General features: G+C 35.6%; 1 protein-coding gene across 1 annotated transcript in view; it reads right to left on the bottom strand.

Annotated features, from left to right (window-relative positions):
• The window catches only part of MNAT1 (MNAT1 component of CDK activating kinase), a 211,786-nt gene that overhangs the window by 68,514 nt on the left and 119,851 nt on the right, over nt 1–23,421 (bottom strand). The window contains exon 7 of the mRNA XM_001497949.7: nt 7,488–7,609. Coding sequence (XP_001497999.1) covers nt 7,488–7,609 — 122 coding nt within the window. The remainder of the gene's footprint in view (nt 1–7,487; nt 7,610–23,421) is intronic.

Here is a 23,421-nt window from a genome sequence, read left to right as displayed (position 1 = left end):
AATTTTCAAACATACAGAAAACTTGAAAGAATTATAGAGTGCTTTGTTGCTCTTTGGTGAACAAAGTTTAGTTGGAAGAATAAATGTACAAAAATGCTAAGAATACTCTGAAAAGGATAAGTGGCAATCGAAGACTTGCCCCATCTGTGGTAGGAAGAATCCTGAGACGGCCCCCAAGATTCCAACCCCCTGTGTGCTTCCTTGCATAATTCTTTCCTCACGGACATGATGGATTTCACTCCTGAAATTATATTATATGGCAAAAGAGATTTTGCAAATGTAATTAAGATCTCAAATTGGTTGATTGTGAGGAAATAAAAAGCACCAGGCTTAATCAGGTAGGAGACCTTAAAAGGAAGAGATTCGAAGAGATTTTCTCCTGCTGGCACTGAAGAAGATGAAAGCCACTGCGACTTCTACATCTGCAAGGAAACCAATTCTGCCAGTAACATGAACGAGCTTGGAAGACGACTCCCAAGCCTCGCTTACATGGAACCACAGCACCTGCTGACACTTTAACTGCAGCCATGTGCAACCTGAGTAGAGGATCCAGGTAACCACGCCCAGACCACGGACTCAGATACTGATAACAAATGAAATAAAGATGGATGTTGTTTTAAGCTGCTTAAATTTGTGGTAATTTGATACACAGCAATAGAAAATAAATACATGACAATATCAAAACATATCATGTACTTAAATAAATAATAAAGTGATACTGTTAAAGAAACTGAAAGACAGATTAATGAAAAAGGAAGGGCAGTGGAGAAAAAGTCCTAGTATATCACACATCAATGGAGAAAAGGGTTATTGAACAAACTATTCTAGGCCAAGTGATTTATGTTGAAAAAACAGAATAAAGATTTTTTTTACAGCTCATTACAACAAAATAAATTCCAGACGGATTAAGTGACTAAATGTAAAAATTGAAGCTACATAAAAATTTAGAATATAAATAAAAACAAAGTTTTGTGTTAGTTTAGAACATCCTAAGTAGAAGAACAATGGAAAATTAACAGGACATCATCAATATATCTTACTGCTCAGAGATTAAAACTACTTCACATCATAAACAATATAAGAATAAAAAAAATAAAACTAAAATTTCAAGACTTAATAGTCTTACTATACAGCTGACTCATATAAATAAATAAGGAAAACAAAACCACCCCAATAGAAAATAGGGCAAACAGCAAAAACAGACAATGCACGCATAGGGAGGAAAAAAGAGAAAGAACTTACTGGGGGGACTGTGCCACAAATATAAAGGCCAAGAGCTTCCTAAGGAAACGAAACAGCACATGCAATGGCACAAAAATCTGAGAGACACCACGAGGTTCTTAAAAACCACCAAGTATGAGAAGGGCAGGATCTATGGCCATAAGGTAGATGGGGTCAGATTATGTAGGTGATGATGAGCCACTGAAGGATATTAATGATAGAGAGACATAACCAGATTGACAAATTAGAAAGTTTTCTCTGGGGGCCGGCCCCATAGCCGAGTAATGGTTAAGTCAGCACGCTCTACTTCGGCGGCCCAGTGTTTCACCAGTTCGAATCCTGGGTGCGGACATGGCACCGCTCATCAAGCCATGCTGAAGCGGCATCCCACATGCCACAACTAGATGGACCCACAACTGAAAATACACAACTATGTACCGGGGGTCTTTGGGAGAAAAAGGAAAAATAAAATCTTTAAAAAAAAGTTTTCTCTGGCAACAGTAAGGAAGGGCTTAAGACAGGAGACAAAGACAGCGTTACAATAAAACATTTGTTAGAGTGCATTCAACATCTCCTCTCAAATTCTTGGCAGATAAAGTTCCAATTTACCGACTTTTTAAGAACAAAAAAATGGTCATGAAAAGTGTCTCCAAGGTTACTGTGAAGGTGCATCTTCTATTTTGGGAGGACTATACCCTACCCTATTCCCTCAAAAATGAACACTATTAATTGCTTTGCCACAGGTCAGTTACTTTCGCTATAACCAGTCAGTTACTTTTGCTCAGCAGATTGGTTTTTGCCAACCTAGTCTACGACCACACAAGAAAACAAAACTGACAGGTGCTGATGGAGATCAAACAAGAGACTTTCTTCTGATTATCATCAGGTTCTAGTTGCTGAGTTAATTCAATACTATCACTACTACCACAATTTTTTTCATTACTGATTCTTAGCATCTAGTGAGGAAGGACTCAAAATATTAAACCATCATAGTTTAAAGCTATTTTCCAAAGCTAGCATAATTAATAGCACAGAACTTATATCAGTTAACAGAAGAGACAGAAATGAACATGTCAATTTGGCTACAGCACTCCACCACAAAGAAACATACAGAAATGTTCTACAGGAAATGAAGATTAAAATTTTATTCTACAGAATTTTTGTAGCAAATGGCTTCATTTAAATTCATAAATAAGGATAACTGAAAAACATGCATTTTGCTTAAAGATCATATTTTATCTTATAAAACAACAGTTTTTCCTTATTCCTACAATGGGCTCACAAATGAACAGTTCATATTAAATAAATCACTTTTATCTATTTAAATAGATGAATATTGAGATTGATGAATAAAACTAATAAATGCTCATAATTCATATCAGTTAAAGGAATAACTCTTCTTTGGGTGGAAGGTAGTAAAATATTAACTAGAAAGCCAGTTGATTATTAAAAAGACAGTCTCATGGTGCCAATCAACGAGACTTTACTAGATTAACCACTAAAGCCGTAGTCTGGGGAATTTCAATTAGCAGTTAAGTTTTCCCAATGCTTGCTCCCACTGGCACAGAATTAATAAAACATGTTTACATATTGCCTTGAGAAGGTTACTGCCAGTGCCACTTGAACTACAATAATATATTCATAATTACCCTCCTGAATGAGAAATTTTCATTTATTCTTCATCCACTTCTCAAGTTTAACTAAATTTAGAAAAGATTTCAGTAAAAACCACCTAAAATCTCATGGCAATGTACTTTTGATATCATCCTTTATCAAAATACATAACGACAAAATGTAGTTCTTTGGAGACACAATACCTCCAAAACCTTATGGCATCCACTCCCAAAAATATATAATTAAAATTATTTTGAAAGTGCCTGCATCCACAGTTTTGCACCAACTAAAGTGAATATATAAAGTGTACTATTCTTAACCTCATTATGTCATATAGATTTCAAAGCAGAAATAAGAGACTGGAAACGAGAAACTTAGTCTCTATTTGCCTCTAGAGAACCTGAACTTGTTCCTCTGTAGGGTAACATAATATAAAATAGAAATTTTATTGTAATAGAAAAAGAAAAGAGAGAAGACTAGAAGCTAGAGGACTGGGGGAAGGGGGACAGCCAATTGTAAAGGGATAACTGGGGCTTATTAGATGCAATCTTCCAGAAAGATGTAGACAATTCTTAGGACAGATGTGTAACTATTATACCTTCAGTCAACTGAAGTTTATATTCCCTGTACCTCAAGAGCAGCACCTTCGAGAATATCAAATCATTCTTTGAAAAGTCACTTCACAGAGCAACTTCTTCAGTTTCTCTCTAAATGTTTCTGAAAATTAGATTAGGTAAAAATATATTCTTAGATCTAGAGTAATAAGAAAAAAATAGGAAAGCATATAGTTACAAATAATAATTTCAGAGAATAAAATGAACTAGTAGCATAAGAATTCAATTTAGGATTTATTTTGGCAAATGTTTAAGGATGTGGTCGTAACATATCACCAAAGAGACCACTTGGAGCTAATCTCAGCTCCAAAATGTAAAAGCATCTGTAAGGAATTCAATCCCTTTCTCAAGGTAGAAGGCTGAAGAGAAGGAAAGTGTGAGGTATGTTCTATTTCAGTAGATAAATAGTTCTACATCAAGAAAAAGTCAATGTTTCTTTAGCAATTCTGATGTCATCATTGATGATCTAGAAATTCCTCCACTACTTAGCCACAGATGGCTAAAAGAAACTATTGCGGTCAAGGTCTATTGCTTGAAATACATACAGATTTATCTGTAATCAGAACAATTTGCCTTCTTAACTGTTGTGGATGTAGAACGTATGAACAGTCTTTGTTGAGAGAGACAAAAGTCTACTTCTAGACTTCTGGAACTAACTGTATTCTAGATAGTCAATGATTAATGAAAGCTCTCCAGCCGCTGCCCACCTGCATCCTAAAGTAGGAGACAGAAGGTGTCTTCCTCTGGGAAAGAGACAGGTACACTGAGAAAGCACCACCCTGAGACTCCAGCACACACAACCTCCTAAGACTAAGGCTGGAACAGGAGAACTAAGAAACCCCTTGAACCCACCACACAACTTATTTCAAGTAAAAAGCAAGAGCAGTTTACTGCTTGTGAGGGGTACCAAGAGAGAACCCTCTGTGCAACCCCCTTGCAGACCCTGCTGAAAGCTGAGGGTAGACCTAGAAGACTAAGAAAATCCCTCCAGCACTCCAGGCCTCTTACTAGGCGCAAGTGGCAACAGACCATGACTGGAAGAACCAGAGCAACAACAAAACCCAAACTGAGATCAAACCACATGCTTAATACTAAACTCCCTACACTAATGACCTGACAGAAAAGGGACATAAATATTTCTGGGCATAAATATTATTTACCTCAGTCACTACAGTTCTGTTGCACAGAACATCCAATATTCAAACAATAATTACGATCAACACAAGAAAGCAAGAAAAACAAATCTACCATTAAGACATAAAATAGTCAACAGAACCAGACTCAGAGAGGTTGGAACTATCAAAGAGGCACTTTAAAATAAGATGATCAATAAATTAAAGGATCTAGTGGAAAAGATGGATAACGTATAAACAGGAAATTGCAGCAGAGATGAAAATTACAAAAGGGAGTGAAATGGAAATGTTAGATACAAAAACACAATATCACAAAGAATTTCTTTGATGGGCTTAGCAGCAGAAGGGACACAAAGAAGAATAAGTGAACTTGAAGATAGAACAAGAGAAATTTTCCAACTTTGGAAACACAAATTTAAGAAAAGACTGAAAAACACAAAACAGAGCATCCAAGAACTGTAAAACAACACCAAAAAGTCTAACATATGTGAAATCAGAGTCTTAGAGTGAAAACAGAGAGAAAAGGGGGGAGAATAAATCTGTGAAGAGATAATGGTTGAGATATTTACAAAATAAAAACAACAAATCAAAGGGGCCGGCCCTGTGGCCCAGTGGTTAAGTTCGCACCCTCCGCTTTGGCCACCCAGGGTTTTGCTGGTTTGGATCCTGGGTGTGGACATGGTGCCGCTCATCAGGCCATGTTGAGGTGGTGTCCCACACAGCAGAACCAGAAGGACCTACAACTAGAATATACAACTATGTACTGGGGAGTTTTGGGCGAAAAGAAGTGGAAAAAAGATTGGCAACAGATGTTAGCTCAGGTACCAATCTTTAAAACAAACAATGAATTATAGATCCAAGAAGTTTAGAGAAACTTTTAAAGCTCAGAGAAATTATATCTTTATATATAATGCCAGATCCTTGTAGAAAACATATAGTATAAATCTTGCTTTTTAAATCCAATCTGGCAATCTCCGCCTATTATTTAGAGTATTGAGAACTGTGCTATCCAATACGGCAGCCACTAGCCATATGTGGTTATTTAAATTAAACTGAATAAAATTTAAATTTCAATTCTTGAACTGCATTAGGCACATTCAAGTGCTCAGTAGAAACATGTAACTGGTAGCTACTACATTGGACAGCACAGACATAGAATATTTCCATCATTTCAGAAAGTTTTATTGGATAGTGCTGGTTTAGAACATTTACATTTAATATAATTACCAAAATAGTTAAGATTAAACCTACCAACATGCTACTTGTTTCCTAATTATCCCATTTCTTTATTTTTTGCCTCCCTCTTTTCCCGTCCTTTTCATTAATGGATTGTTTTTTATGATCTCATTATTTTCTCCCCCCATTGACTTCTTGACTATCCCTCTTTGTTTTACATTTTTAGTAGTTGCTCTAAGGTTTATACTAAACCTGTCTTTAACTTATCACAGCCTATCTCCAGATATTTTTATAACACTTCATGTCTAGTGTAAGAATATTATAGTAGCACAGTTTTTTCCCTCTTCCTATTCTTTGTACTAATTATTGTCTTACATTTTACTTGTGCATTGTTATTATGTATGGCCATTTCCATGATCTTTCTAATGTAATTTTGATGACAAAATTATTGGAAAATGCTAAACTCTACAAGAAAGGAGTACTATTTTAAATACTTTGCCTTTGTTGACATTAAAAGCAAAGATTTTAAGAAAATGCATTTTAGAGATACAAAATTCTGGCTCTTGCTAACCCAGTAAGAGATAAGAAATCAAAATGTCTATATCACTTATAACTTTTTATATCATAAAACCCAATATTGCCTTTCTTCTCAAGCTTTAATTTTAGCATTTAGACCAATTATTTAATAAATTTTTCTCTCAAACTCAAAAGAGGTTTTAGGCTTTGTTTCACATCCCCACAGCTTCATGCTTGGAGGTTGTAGGACTTTAAGAGAATATAGAACTAAAGAAAATCTTAAGATCTACCAAATAGCAGATAAGTAAATGATCTATCATTTTAATAGTAATTTGACCTGGGAGCCTTCATGTTCATATGTAAAATACTATACATCGTGTTCAAGATTTTGGTTTTGGTTTTGAAGATGCATGTAAGTTTTATTATCTGTTTCATCGATCTTATTTTTGCTGTTGTGGTCTTTTTTTTATTACTTTTTAATTACTTAGTCTCACTGTACCCATTATTTTCTTTTCATGTTATATTCTTTACACTATTTTATTGTGTTAATAAACAAGGGTTTCTGCATCATCTTTTCATTCAATAGTTTTGATTGAGGCACCAGATCAAAATATGATTTGCTCCATCCAACAAAGTCTTTGCCTTCAAGTATACAAATATCCACTTATGCCCGAGACAGACTATGATCATCTGCATCACTCACAAAAGCCAAGATCCCAGGTTAATTTCCAAAATTGACACATATAATATGGCTTTTGAGCCACTGGGCCAACCTACATTATACCTTTTGACAAAATATATTTTGTGGCTCATTTCTCATAAATACAGTTTCACTATAGACAGCAGTGAGTAAATCTCTTCTTTTTCATGGCAAAGAGCTCAACTCTCATATTTTTACTGGTTTACTACTGACTAAATTAAGCCTCTATTTCTAAAAACACACACAGTGAGCTGAAAATGAACAGCTACTTCAGTAAGGCTGCCAAGGACAGCCTTAGAAGGGAAATAATACAATCCAGTCTCAATCTCAGAAGACCTAACAAGACCATAGAAAAAATAATTCATCAACTTAGTATTAAACACCATTCATTTATTACAAAAGAACAAAGTTCTATAAACTCAAAATCTAAGAATGCTAATGTGTCAGTTAAAAACAGTACCAACAAAGCCCTAAACATCAGCTCCTCAATGAGAAGTTCTTTTGGGCACTTACCCAAGTCGTCCTAGCATCTCAAGCTCAGGAACTTGTGGTCCACATGTCTCTATTTGCAGTGGTTGGTATTCATAGAGAGCTTCTTCAAGCTTTTGAATAGGTGCTAATGAAATATGTTGTCCCTGATAGAAAAAGGAAGGAAAGCAATACCTTTTAATATTACTTTCATATTACTACTTATTTGTAGTGATTTTAAAGATGGACTAAATTCCTCACATTAAAAACATTATCCATTATGTCTGCTATTCCATGGGTACAATTTATTATATCACTGAAACTCACATTATATAATCAACATATAGTCACTGACACATGATTTAAAGGAGGAAAACCAAATCAATCATTAAATTCAAATTTGGCCTTAAGAAGCATAGCTGTTTGATGCCAATGGTAGAATTCAGCAAATATATAAGAATAGTCTATCCTCACATTTTCCTATTCTTATTATACAACTTTGACAGTTTTGGTAATCAGTGTTTTCTTGAAAGTCTAATTGGGGAAGAACACTAATGAAATTATTCTCTGCAAAGTTTTGCCACATAAATGTCTGTTCTCTTAAGTCTTTACAATTGAATTAAACTTACTTACCAAACGTGTGTATATGATGTCTACTTACACACACACAATGAGAAAATTTTATGCTAAAAATTAAGTTGAATGAAATATCCACGAATTTTTCTAAAAAGAAAGAACTACTGGACAACTAAAATAAAATAACCATATTTGATCACAAGTATACAAAACAAAATGCCACTCAGCCATATAGCATCATCACATTGAGATTTACATATTTATCATACATCTGAGCATAGAATTCTAATTTTAAAAATCCCTATTTTTGATATGGTCCATGTTTTCTGATTCTAACTCTAGTTCTGTTATTTTTCTTGCTCTAGTTCTTGACAACTTCCCTATTTCTTAACTTTTTAATAAAAACCAGTTCTTGCAATTATTTATTCTACCATTTTCTAGTTTATAAATTATTTCTGTTGTTACCTCCCTTAGCTCCCTTTACTTTTTTCCCTAATTCACTAAGTTGGATACATAGCACATTTGTTATCTCTTTTATTTTAAAAAAAGGAAAAACCCACGACTTAAAAGTGATAAAGTGCAACTGAGGCAGTGAGAGACAACCATACAAGATGTCCACATCTGACTTGTGGTTTTTCTTGTCAACAAGTTTAATCCCATCTAGCATGATCCTAGTTAGTTTACCATCATATTAATAGCTTCTCTGACACCATCACTCAAAAGGTCTTCACCAAACAGGGGCAAAGGACTTGAACAGACATTTCTCCAAAGACATACAAATGGCCAATAAGTACATGAAAAGATGCTTAACATCACCAGTCATTAGGGGAACCCAAATCAAAACCACGATGAGATACCAGCTAACCCATGGCTATTTAGGATGGCCATTATCCAAATAAGAACAAAAAACAAAGAAAATAGCAAGTGTTGACAAGATTGTGGAGAAATCAGAATTGTTGTACACTGCTGGTGGAAATGTAAAATGGTGCAGCCACTATGAGAAATAGGATGGCAAGTCCTCAAAAAATTAAATATAGAATTATCCTGTGAGCCCGTAATTCCACTTCTGGGTATATATCCAAAAGTAGTGAAACCAGGAACTCGAATAGATATTTGTATAACCATGTTCATAGCAGCATTATTCACAATAGCCAAAAGGCAGAAGCAACCCATATGTCCATCAATGGACGAATGAATAAACAAAATGTGGTAAACAAACACAATGAAATTTTATTTAGCCTTAAAAAGGAAGGAAATTTTGACACATGCTAAAACGTGGATGAACCATGGAGATATCATGCTAATAAGTGAAATAAACCAGTCACAAAAGGATGAATATTGAATGATCCCAATTACATGAGGTTCCCAGTGTTAAGAAAGAAAAAACAGGCCCAAAATGGAGTCATTTGTGCTAAACCCCACATCAGCAAACCAAGACTTAATACCCAACCTAACTGCAGTTTTAATCTCTCCCAGGAATGTGACCTTTAACCAGTCAATCAGGAATTATCTGGTCAGCAATAGTGAGGTAATCTGCCTGACAGACCCCACCTTCCCCCAAAGGAAGGTGACCCTGCCTGAAACAATCTACTTTTTGAACTTCCTCGCCCCACCTCCCCCTGCCTATAAAAGTCTTCCATTTTGTACAGCTCTTTGGAGCTCCTTTCTACTTGCTAGAAGGGATGCTGCTTGACTCGTGAATTATTGAATAATGCCAATTTGATCTTCAAATTTACTCAATTAAATTTCATTTTTTACAAGATTTGGTGGCAGCGACAGGACCAAAAGAGACTTCTGACGACTTCGGAGACAACAAGAAACACAGACATGGTACCCATGAGCCCTTTGAGTTCCCTATCTTTCTCAGCATTTCCAAAGGGTGTAGGTAAGTTCCTCTCAGTTCTGAGCTCCGTCCTCTTCGTGTCAAGCTCCTTTTGGGAAGTGTTAGTAGTTCAGACCCCAGTTCCCCCATTTAAGTGGAAAACCCCAACCCTTGGTTCTGTCCCCAGATTCCACTTTGGGAACTGCTGGTATTCCACTCTAGAGTTTCCCATTGTGTGGAACTCCAGTCCAGAGTCCACATTTGTGGAGTTCTGCTGATTCAATCCTTTACCCACTCCCAGGTTCCATGCTGGGAACTCCTGGTGATATATCCAGGGCCTTCTCTTGGCCAGGCCACAGTGATATCTCTTAGTTACTACTGGTGTGTTAAGGTGCTCATGTTTGTCTGTCTTGTTTTGTGTAGATAAAGGCTATTACTAATGGGAATGTCAGAAGCCAAAAAGCCATAAAAGTTGGTGGGCACAGATCAAGCATTTTAAAAGCTGTTAGAATGCTCACCACCTAACCCAAAGACTCCCATAAGTTGGTTACGGAATGAGTTAGATTGACAATAGGGCACCCACCAACCTCAATAAAATTTCCACACAATGAGGTACAGTGTAAAACCTCACACAATTCCAAACCTATTGGTACATCTCTTTTAGGTATTAGTTTGGCTCTGAGAAACCAAAGGCCTTAGCCAAAAGATAAATAAATAAAACAAAAAATTATAAATGAATGAATAAATAAATAAATCCTTAAATTCCAAAGAACTGAGCACACCACCTTCCAGCACACCTGCTTACTTTCTCTCTAAGAACTGCATTCCCAGAAGCTATACATATCTAGAAAAACGGCAAAATCTTACTAAAAACAACCGAGAATTATAATGGCCATCATGGAGAATGTTCCAATTAGACAAGATCACTTATTTAAGAAGTGTACTTAAAAACAAAAGTTCCCAAATCAAAGAAACAGAATGGGATACCTATTTTAATTGGTATATAGAAGCTTCCAAAAGGTTTCAAGATTCCAAAACAGCTTCATTGAAAGTTTTGTTACAAACGACTAATGAAAAATTAAAGACACAAAAGGTATCTAGAAGAACACCTAGGCCTCCCCTATTACACCTCCTAGGGGTCCATCATCAAAACGCTGGCCCAGGGATCAATGTCTCAATTGTAATCAACTGGGACACTGGAAAAGAGATTATCCTCAAAGGCCCTAAGCAAATTCTTCAACAGCAACTCAAATGCCCTCATTTGTACTCTCATGAGGGATCCCATATGGGCCCCTCCCGGAGTTGACAAGATTCTGAAGTATCTTCTAATAAACTGTTATGCTATTCCTTTAAACAGCTAAAGGAAACTAAAGTTAAAATTAATGAAAAACCTTGCCAAATTCTGTCAGATTCAAGAACCTGTAGAGGGGATCCTGGGAAAACTGGCAAAGGCTAGTGAAGGATGAGAATTCTTACCAGAGTCAACTCTCTAAAATCTCTACTGGTAGCGCACAGCCAAGAGAAGAAAACAAAATTTCATACTGTTCCTTCCTTTTCAAATCCAGACCCACTAGTTATTGATCCATTCTCTCTCAGGGATAGCCACTGCCTTCTTGCTTGACTTGTTTTGTGTTTTATGAACTTAGCTTGGCTTTCTGCCTGCCTAGGACACACACGTTGTCAGTTCTTTTTTTGGGCTATCTTTGGGAGTATGAGAGACTGGAATTGGCCACCCCAAAATACCTCTCTTTGGCATGAAGATTATTTTGGGCTGGTTACTTTTAAAAACTGCAGACATGAGAGAAACTCTGAAAAGTAGAATTAGTTATCCTTTGTTAAGAGACATTTACATTTGTAAAGGACATCTCCATCTGTAAAGGTGTCTCCCTCTCTATACCAGGAAGAAGGGGAGATGACCTTATCCTTAGAAACTCTTATCAATGGAGAAGGCAAGGACTTAAACCTGCATAATAATCTTACTCATTTACTTTGCTTTTCTGGTGATCTCCCATAACTCACTCCCCCTACCCCCAACATCCTCTTTTGTCTTTAGCTGAGGGTGGTATTTAAGGTGAGAGCTTCCGCCATTTTGGCAAGTAGCTCAGTTTTCCTTAGCCTCTCCCATGTATACATGTTATAAAGCTTTGTTTAATTTTCTCCTGTTATTCTGTCTCATTTGAATTTAATTTGTTGTTCGGCCAGAGGGATCCAGAGTGGGTAGAGGAAATGTGTTCTTCCCCTACAGGAGTGACACTGGATCTTGGGGAGGTAGTATTCCTTGCACGCTCTTTGGAGATTGCTCTTATATCCAATGGGGGCTGTTCAATATTGCCAGAAAGATCTGTTGTTTGCTCTGGCTGAAAACTGCACAGCATGATAGGAAAAAGAAAAATTTCTAAGGCCATCTGCCCTAAGGTAAAATAAAATATCTACCAAGAGGGAAAGAAAAACCTTTTAAAATCTTTGTGGAAGCATTTACTAAAACATTCCAAAGACAAACAGCTCTAAATTCAAAACATAAAAATCTTTTGATTTCCATCTTAGTTGGAAATCTTCTCCCTGACACAAAAAAGGAAACTGAAGATAATGTGGTTGGATGGGTGGGTCACACTATGATATCATTTAGTTTGCAACTCAATTTTGTGAGGAATTAAAAGCAACTATCCTTATCTTACAAATCTTTGCAAAACCAGAAATGCAGCTCTAGAAACTCATCAGTTCTTTTTTACCAATCCCAAAACCTCCCCTATTAATCTCAACAGACTTGTAGGTATTGTAAAAATTCTGGCATTAGGAAACACTTCAAAGTCCTTCTTGGAGGAACTTGCATTCTTTCTCTGTAAATGTTCTACTTGGTCTTCTCCAGAAACTCTTATCTAGCCCATCTGTTTGAAATGCAAACTTCAGGGAGGTAATTCTTACCAGAAGGAAAACAAAAGGGGAAAGGTTATTTGAAACTTAAGCAAATGACAAAAACATTAATTGTCTTCAGAAATTTTAGTAAAAAGCTTTAGCAATCTGAGTTGGTCACCTTAACTTATTCCATCTGCCAGAAACACAATTTAGATCCAATTTCTTTTATAAGTAGTGAGTTTTGTATTATTGTACCTGATACATGGCTAAAATTTTAGAAGCTATAATAAGCTCTCTGTTTGCATCTGTGTGTTGATACGTGTACATATGTATATGTGTGTGTGTGAATGTGCAAATTTGTAGATGTGTGGGATTTTTCTACCTCTACATGGTACTGCCAAAATTAACTTGTAAAGAGCTCTATTTAATTGGCTTAAAGAAAATTAAGCACTTACACGAATTAAAGATTCCTAAAATTTTTAGAAATATAAAAACAACCCAAATGTTTTTTCAAGTTCATCTGACCTAAGATGAACCTTAAGTAAATGAAGAATAGCTTAAAGTTGTGGGCTTAATTAAAACAGGCATGTCTTTAAAGTAATCAGCATTAAATATAATACTTTTATCTAACTGAGTTTACTAATCAACTAAATTCATGTTATTTCTATTACAAAATTTGTCAGCCAGAAAAATAACTTAGGATGATGACTGACTTTGATTAAAGTCTAATGAAGTTTTTATAGGTAATCTAAACATAATTGTTAAGAACAAATGATTTAAATAGATGTAAAGGGACTAAGAGTTTCTAGGTGAACTTTCCAGCAAAAATTTCCAAAATCTTTTGGTTACATGAAACCTTAAAGTTTTACCAAGTTAAGTTAAATAAGGTTAAGCTAAATTCATTAACTATCTAGATCATCTCCAAACAAAATAAAAATAAAATACTGAAACATTACCAAAGATAGGTTTATCTCTTTTTGGCTTCCTTTACAGAGGAACTAAAGGTATTCGGGTCTATTGGTAAACATGTGTTTTGTGCACACTGGAAATTTTACTAGGAGAAAAATATACTTTTAGGAATTATGAAATGTATTCATAAATTTGCCAGTAATAGACCATTCACAATTGTTTAAAGCTACTAGAAATAATAAGGGAAATATCTCTATATGCAAGGAAAGTAGGATACGTGTTTCTGGTAAGAGAAGGTATGAGGGATAGAGATGCATATAGTTGAAAGAAAAGAAAGAAATTTTGTCCTAAAATGATGCTGGTTATTTCAGAATGGGAAAGAGGAAAAACAGAGGACAAAATCTGAAAGTAAAAAAGAAGGTTGTAGAAGGTTTGTGAAAAAGGAATCTTGGAGAAGGAATTTTGCATGTGATCAAGCTGGCTAAGATTAAAATAAATTTATATATGTAAAACAAAAATGAGCTTTAATGTCAAAAGTAAGCTGGTGCAAAACTAGAATTTGATTTTCTCTCTGTTAAAAGGACAAAGTTTTCTTGGACTACTGGTCTGCTCTTGATAAGATATTGTGAAAAGTTTTCCTTTACCTTTTAAGTAATCTGCTTGGATAGCAGAGGTTTTGTGTCTTACCAAAATGATTTGCTCTGCTTCACTTTATATTTATCAACAGGGTCTAATCTCTTAAGAAAACAGGAGTCTTCTCTATTAAAAGAGATAAGGTTTCTTTCTTTCTTACTTTTTCCTTTACAACTGCTTAACATTCTTTACTTGCCTGCAAAGTCTCTAATTTATAGTTAAACAGACAACCAAGTATTGTTTCACAGTGACCTATGATCCTAATTGACCAAATGTTTTTAAGATCTTTTCATATCTTTGACAAACTTCACCGCCCCCCAAAAGAATCGAATTCCAAATAAAGTCTTTTTTTTTAAAGATTTTTTTTTTTTCCTTTTTCTCCCAAAGCCCCCCAGTACATAGTTGTGTATTTTTAGTTGTAGGTCCTTCTAGTTGTGGCATGTGGGATGCCACCTCAGCATGGTTTGATGAGCAGTGCCATGTCCGCACCTAGGATGTGAACCGGCGAAACCGTGGGCCGCCGAAGCAGAGCACTCGAACTTAACCACTCAGCCATGGGGCCGGCCCCTTAAATGGAGTCTTTTTGACCTTGAAATAACTTTGGGATTTTCCAGAGAGCCCTTGGAAAATCACAAACGAATTATTCTCTCTACCTATAAAAAGAGAGATGTTATACTCATTAAATTTATTTAATATGTTAAATTACATGGGAAGCATTGTCAAACAAGAAGTAATATTAAGCCTTCTTTTTGTTATATTTGTGTAGATATATGTTTTAAGTGTTCCAGAAATTGTGTGAAATCTGATTTCTGGAAATATGATATGTCTTGGTATAACAGTTATCTTAAAATGTTGTGTCATAGAAATAACCAAATTTCTTTGTCAATTCCACTATAATGAACCCTCATCAGACACTTAACCATGGCCATTTTTAAGTCTTTGTCACTCACAGAGAGTTACTGTTTGATGCTCCTGCAAAAGCATTCCTGCAAAAATGCTTCATCTTTGAAGGAGATTCATGGAAAGGACTTTGACAAGTACAGGTCAATGATAACTGTAAGATTATAAAACTGATACTGATAAGAATTTCTAGAACTAATGGAAAAATTGGATTCAAGCAGAACAAGTATTTCTTCTGAACAAATATTAACCACATAGGACTAAATGAACTGAAGAGAATCATTATAATTTGTATAACTTTTTGTCTGAAACATTGCTGGTTCCTTAATATTTTGTTTTTCCAGATTTAAGGAAATCTTTTCTCTTAAGCTATCTATAATTTACAGCAATTTGGTAAAGATGAAATATTTAATTTTTCTCCCTCCCCAATCCTTACAAAATTCAGAAACTTTTGTGTTATTTTCATGACAGTTCTTTGCATCAGTTCAATAGGAATTCGGTTCTTCTTGTAATAAGACAAAATTGGAAACAGTGGATATATTACCAAGGCTTTGGCTGACAGGAATTCACCTAAACTACAGGTATCGCAGGCAAAATCTGATGGCGAGTCCTTAGCTTGGCTTCCTGGCCTCAAGAAGTTTTTAAAAGTTTAATCTGAAATACCTTATGAAAAGTTCCAGCAAAGCAGTCTTAAAAAGAGCTTATATGGTCAATCACTATTCTTACTGAACTTAGGGAAATAATCAGGACAAGTTTAATGGAAATAAAATAGTTTTACTGTGATTACCTTTGGTAAAAAATGGGAGTAATTATAGAAAAGTTATGTTTGCACCTTTGTAGATATTGGATTCTAATCCTGTTAATTGTCTCTGAGTTTTTGTTATATACCTGTAAACTGCACTAGATCCTGAATTCTTCTAGTTTCCTCAAACATCTGGCTACGACTCTCCAAACCAATGTTTCCAGTTTTCTCCTACCCTTCTGATTTGGAATCACTAGGAACAAAGATCGACCTGCACCTCCTTGGAAGGAGGTATACCAGGTCCTCCTTACTACCCAGATGGCAGCTAAACTTTAGGGACATGAACCTTGGGTATGCATCTACAGCTACAGAAGGATCCACCTGACATCTGGTCCTATTCAGACACTGGAGACCTCCAAATCAAATTAATGAGGAACAGAAATAGGAGACATGAATGTAGACTGCTTCCACCCAAGATCAAGATCAATCAAGACTTCCTACTTTAATTAAATATCTCCTTTTTTTTCTTTCCTTTACTGGTTCAGCATGGCTTGATGAGTGGCATGTAGGTCCGCACCCAGAATCTGAGCCGGCAAACCCTGGGCCACTCAAGCAGAGCACACCAACCTAACCACTAGACCACCACGCTGGGCCCCCACACTGCCTTTTAATATCCTATTTTTAGAGAATATAATCATGGTACCTCAATTTCAAAGACTGATGTTAATAAGTAAATCCCAGATGGTTTAAAACACATTTTTATACAAATTCCAATAACTTAGATATGACTAAAATATCATAGGCTTAAAAAGGAATATTTTTTCTTAATTATGATATTGAGAGAAAAATAAACATTACTCAGTGGTAATTCAGCTCACCTTGAGAATGATAAAACAAAGCTCATAAATGATGCATAACCTGGACTTGTAACATTCAATCTATCTTTCCCAGAAAAAACTGGTATGAGATAGATTCCAAGTTTCTCAAATCGAAAGCTGGGGAAGAACTTACAAGGCAGATCATTGATATAATTAAGATTTAAAAAAACACACACACACCAAGGGCTGGGCTAGTGGCATAGTGGTTAAGTTCACGCACTCTACTTCAGCAGCCCAGGGTTCGCCAATTGGGACCCAGGGTGCAGACCTACACACCACTTATCAAGCCATGCTGTGGCAGGTGCCCCACATATAAAGTAAAGGACGATGGGCACAGATGTTAGCTCAGGGCCAATCTTCCTCAGCAAAAAGAGGGGGATTGGCGGCAGATGTTAGCTCAGGGCTAACCTTCCTCAAAAGAAAAAAACACCAGAAGACCAGAGGTCTTAACAAGTCCTATGAGGAAAGTGTTAGGAGTTTTAAGTGACTGGAGACAAAAGGGTGTTTAAAAGTCGCTGGATGCAAAATGGTGATTGAATGTGATATTTACACCAAAATAAGTGTGATTTTATTCTAAATTATCAGAAAAATGAGGAGTCAGTTTGAGGAAGTCAAACGTATGATGCACTAGTGATATAGCACATCTGAATTAGATTTGACTTGGTGCCAACAATATGGTATAGATTGAAGGGTTATAGAAAATCAAAAGAGAGGAAGTATCAATAAAAGGTGGAAGAATGAAACAGTGGAATTTGTGCTAGACCTCAGAGGGTAGACAAAGTCTACGAAAGCAAGGCAATGAGAAGGATATCAATATTACCAGAGCAGTAGATTGTTGTCTTGAGACAATAAGAAATAAACATGAGTAGAGAATGGTACAGCTTAAACTACAGGCAGAAAACACTTCAAGACTAATTTGAACTAATGTGGTAAAAAAAATCAGACCCCTTGGGGCTGGCCCCGTGGCCGAGTGGTTAAGTTTGCGCGCTCTGCTGCAGGCGGCCCAGTGTTTCGTTAGTTCGAATCCTGGGCGCGGACATGGCACTGCTCATCAGACCACGCTGAGGCAGCGTCCCACATGCCACAACTAGAAGAACCCACAACGAAGAATACACAACTATGTACCGGGGGGCTTTGGGGAGAAAAAGGAAAAAAAATAAAATCTTAAAAAAAAAAAAAATCAGACCCTTCAAAACAATGTTGAAATATCTCCATCAAATTAGCAAATAAATGATAAAACAAATGAATATTTACAACATGACAAGAGAGTATGGAGAAAGATGTTTTCATACACTGCTGACAGGAGAGAAAATTATGAAACTGCTTTCTTTATGAAAAGCAATTTAGTAAACCTTTAAAATATTCATATATCTTGACCCAGAAATTCCACTTGTAAGAATTTATAAGAAAAAAATCAGAAATATAATCAAATCTTTGTTCAAAAGACTGCTCATCATAGTTTAATTTATAATTGAGAAAGACCAACAGGAATGTAAATGTCCAGTAATATTGGGAAATTTAGGTAAACATGAGTTCAACTGTAACAGTACGTATGCCATTTAAAATTATGCTCAAAGAGAAATTAATAAAACATTAATTACATAATCAGGATGATCTAAACTATTTTTTAAGTCTGTATAATGAAAAATACCAAAATGTTAACTGTAGTTATCACCAGATGATGAGATTATGAACTATTTATATTTTTATCTTTAAGCAGTATTTTCTAAATTGGCCAAAATGGGTATACTTTACACTTAAAGCAATGAAAAGGATAATAAAAATATATTAGGAAATATATTGAACAACATCATAGGAGAAAAATCAGAAAAATTATATTATACAACTGGCCTGGTCTCTTCAATAGGTCAATGTTATGAGAAACACCAAAAACAAAAACTGTAGGGTGGGATGGGAGCTGTTCTGGATCAAAAGACAATTGAAAGGTGGAATAAATAGAACAAGAGTCATTAGCTTGGTACTGATTTGGAAAGGAAAAAAACAGTAATAAGACAATAGGGAAATATGAATATGGACTGGATATTAGGTTACCCTAGAGAACGTTTATTAATTTTATTAGGTGTGATTATGGCATTATGGTTATATATAACAATGCCCTATGCCAGCGCAGGTCTAAGGGAGATGCAGACTGAAGAATTTAAAGGTAAAGTTTCACAACGACTGCAATTTACTTTGAAATGATTAAGAAAAAAATACATATATATGAACCCACACATATACGGACAGCTAATTTTCGACAAGGGAGCCAAGAGCATACAATGGAGAAAGGAGAGTCTCTTCCATAAATGGTGTTGGGAAAACTGGACAGCCCCATGCAAAAGAATGAAAGTAGACCATTACCTTACACCACGCACAAAACTCAACTCAAAATGGATTGAAGACTTTAATGTAAGATCCGAAACCATGAAACTTCTAGAAGAAAACATAGGCAGTACGCTCTTTGACACTGGTGTTAGTAGCATATTTTCAAGTACCATATGTGACCGTGCAAGGGAAACAAAAGAAAAAATGAACAAATGGGACTACATCAAACTAAAAAGCTTCTGCACAGCAAAGGAAACCATCAACAAAATGAAAAGACAACCTAACAATTGGGAGAAGATTATTTGCATGACATATATCAGATAAGGGGTTAATATCCAGAAGATACAAAGAACTCATACATCTCAATAACAAAAAACCAACAATCCAGTTAAAAAATGGGCAAAAGATCTCAACAGAGATTTCTCCAAAGAAGATATATGGATGGCCAACAGGCAAATGAAAAGATATTCAACATCATTAGCTATCAGGGAAATGCAAATCAAAACTACAATGAGATATCACCTCACTCCGGTCAGAATGGTTATAATTAACAAGACAGGAAACAACAAGTGTTGGAGAGGATGTGGAGAGAAGGGAACCCTCATAGACTGCTGGTGGGAGTGCAAACTGGAGCAGCCACCATGGAAAGCAGTATGGAGCATCCTCAGAAAATTAAGAATAGATCTACCATACGATGCAGCTATCCCACTGCTGGGTATTTATCCAAAGAATTTGAAAACACAAATGCACAAAGATACACTCACCCCTATGTTCACTGCAGCATTATTCACAATAGCCAAGACTTGGAAGCAACCTAGGTGCCCATCAAGGGACGAATGGATAAAGAAGATGTGGTATATATACACAATGGAATACTAGTCAGCCGTAAGAAATTATGAAATCCAGTCATTTGTGACAACATGGATGGACCTTGAGAGTATTATGAGAAGTGAAGTTAAGTCAGAGGGAGAAAGTCAAATACCGTATGATCTCACTCATAAGTAGAAGATAAAAACAATGACAAACACACACAAAGCAACGGAGACTGGATTGGTGGTTACCATAGAGGGAGGGGGAAAAGCAAAAGGGGTGATGAGGCTCACATGTGAGGTGATGGACTATAATTAGTTTTTGGGTGGTGAACATGATGAAATCTACACAGAATTCGAAATATATTACGATGCACACCTGAAAGCTATATAATGTTATAATCCAATGTTACTGCAATAAAATAAATAAAAACAGAAAACACACTTTTTGTAATAAAAATAATAGCAACAGAAATAGTCAATTAATAATTAATAGTATATAGGTTGCTGAAATAAGCAATAAAAATACTAAAAATGAAAACATTCTTCCCTATATGATTTTCTGTTAAGTACCATAGAAGAGATTGTAATTGATAAAGTATTAGCAATTTAGGGTGACAGGTTAAATGATCTGAAAATCGTTTAACACAATTTTAGGATTCAGAACTCAATTTTTGTCTTGCTTAAATGACTTATTCACCAGACTAGCTTCATCTTCAACATAATTGCTAATAAGCCCTGTAAGCTTGTTAAACTTTGTATAATTATCTGTTTAACATCTGTCTCCCCCAATAGACCATAAGGCTCTGTGCTCACTGCCATGCCTTTCAGCACAGTGCCTGGCACAAAAGAGCTTCTCAGTACTTTACTGAATGAATCAATAATATCAAAGGATATGTGAACAGTCATCTGGTATAGTAGTATGAACACCAGGAAAACTGTAAGTTGGAGAGTCAGGTTTCCAAATTCTATAAATTTAAGAACGCTCTCACAAAGCATAAACAATTGGATTTTTTTAAGATTTTATTTTTTTCCTTTTTCTCCCCAAAGCCCCCCCCGCTACATAGTTGTATATTCTTCGTTGTGGGTCCCTCTAGTTGTGGCATGTGGGACGCTGCCTCAGCGTGGTTTGATGAGCAATGCCATGTCCGCACCCAGGATTTGAACCAACAAAACAGTGGGCAGCCTGCAGTGGAGCGTGCGAACTTAACCAATCAGCCACGGGGCCCGCCCCCAACAATTGGAATTTTGTTAATCTCATGTACTATGAGAGTACATAAGGAATACATCTCCACCTTCCCACACTTTAATACTGTTGTCTTTCACATATTCATTGCCAGGAGTCAGTGGATGGTTTTTATCCCTAGGCTGGAAATGTGCTCTCTAGCCACTTAAAGGCTCATTTTAACAAAATTTCAGTTAACAAAGCATTGTGGTTATTCTGTTACAATCATTACCCCTTCACATAACAAATATTAAACACTGACTATATGCCAAGAACTAAAAAGTACAGCAGTGAAGAAAAGAGATAACAGCTGCCTTGAGGGAGCTTATCTTCTAAAGTGAGTCACTTTTCAATGAGATTGTGCCTTCTACTTTTATTTCTTAGAATTATCCAAATACAAAACAAATAAGCAAAAAAGAAAACGATAGTGGTGGCTGTTTTCATAAACTGGATCCTCTCATATGTTAAATTTATCAAATTCTATAGAATGTGTCAAACTGCTAAAGGGAATTAGAAACCTGACTGTTTCACTGTTCTCAGGGCACTAAACTACTATAATTCTAGAGACTACTTCCAGGAAAAAAACTCTAAAAAAGACATCTTAGAAAATCAATTGTTATTTCTGAAATACTGTTTCTATGTTAGTAAATGTCCTTATTATTTAAATATGTGTGCACATACGTACATGTGTTTTCTATTTGTGCATATGTATGCATCTGTACATGGATGTGGATATATTTTTTTTAATTGTGTGTGTGTGTGTGTGTGTACTCGCATAATTTTTTAATGAGACAGAGAACACTTAAAGACTATATCTGGCACTGCCTTCAAGCTGATCATTCTAAGTAACTTTTTTTTTTGTAATTCAGTTGTTTTCAATTTATTTTAGGAGCAAGCAGAGCAATTTTTATACTATGCTGCTCTGGTCACTCTTAGGGTGATATCCACCTGTCATCACTGTAACAGCTGCATGGAAATAACTTCCTGGTAGCACATAATTTCATGGTTAGTACAATTCATTTCTCCCACTAGAAATGGCTTTCTCTAATTTCTTTCAAAGTTTACAGTAAACAGCAAAGACAAATGAGGGACAAGACCCTTCATGGTAAGAGGTAACTATATAGTTACGTTGGCACTGCCTCTAAACTAAAATGAACAGAGGTCATACAATTTCTCTAAGCTTCATTTTCATCATTTACAACGGGGAGTTGGGGGCGAGATGGGAGGCTGACTAAATGTTCTTCCAGGTCTAACCTGCTAAGATTTCACGACTACTAAGTGGAAATAAGCCACTACCTCATAATGTATCACAAAAATGAAAAGGATTTTCCCTAATTTAATGTAAAATAGTTTGATTCTGTGTATACTAGAGAAACAGTCAGTGGGAAAACAAGCACTAATCCCCAGATCTCCAGCTTCCTACTAGAATCATCAGACTACACTCCCTTTTTGAATGCATGTTTTAGAATGAGTGGAATATAAGTTTTTTAAAAAACTACTATGGTTGGCTCTTTGAAGCATTCTAACTGACTTATTCCCACAAATTAGCCTTTATGAGCATTCTTTGTCCTTCAACATATGGTACCTAATAGTTGGATTACCAATATTTCCCCCCAATTTTTCTTCTCAAAAAAAGAGCAGACTTTCCAGAATATGAAAAAGGTTTCATCCTGAATACGCCAGGTATAGCAGCCTATTTTTCTAGCTCTTTAGTGATGATCAGTTCCATTCAAATATGTAAGATATGCTTTAAAACATCAAAGAAGCATTTCTGTAACTATGTAGCTGGACTTAAGCTTCTTGTTCATTAGAAATCAAATTGTCCTCACTTGGCCAAGCCAAGTTTCCAAACCATTTCTATCAAATTTGCCCAGAAAACTGCATCAAAATCTATTTACTACAGTGGACTTACTTCAAGGCTTTGTTAACTAAATCCATTTGCGATCCTCTCCCTGCAACAGACACCATTTAGTGGTCACATTACCACACAGAAAAACATTCTTTAGTAATATATCAACTCTATTTTAGAACTGTTATTGTTACACCAATATAAACTATTCCTTGAGAAAGAACTTCAAAAATAAAATATAACAGATTTTACAACTGAAATCTCACATTGATGTAAAGTATTATGAACTCAATAATAAATAAATAAATAAATAAATAAAATATAACAGATTTAGAAACGTAAAATTTTGGGGAAAATTAGGAAATAATATCTACTAAAAAGATTAATATCATTAAAGCATCTCAAATATAATTACAATCAAATCCTGCATATTTTTACAAAGCATTTCTATAAATTCC

Source organism: Equus caballus, chromosome 24 (assembly GCF_041296265.1).
Source record: "Equus caballus isolate H_3958 breed thoroughbred chromosome 24, TB-T2T, whole genome shotgun sequence".
Taxonomy (NCBI): domain Eukaryota; kingdom Metazoa; phylum Chordata; class Mammalia; order Perissodactyla; family Equidae; genus Equus; species Equus caballus.
Note: the sequence above shows the minus strand (reverse complement) of the source record. Positions and strands in the feature narration are given on the sequence as shown.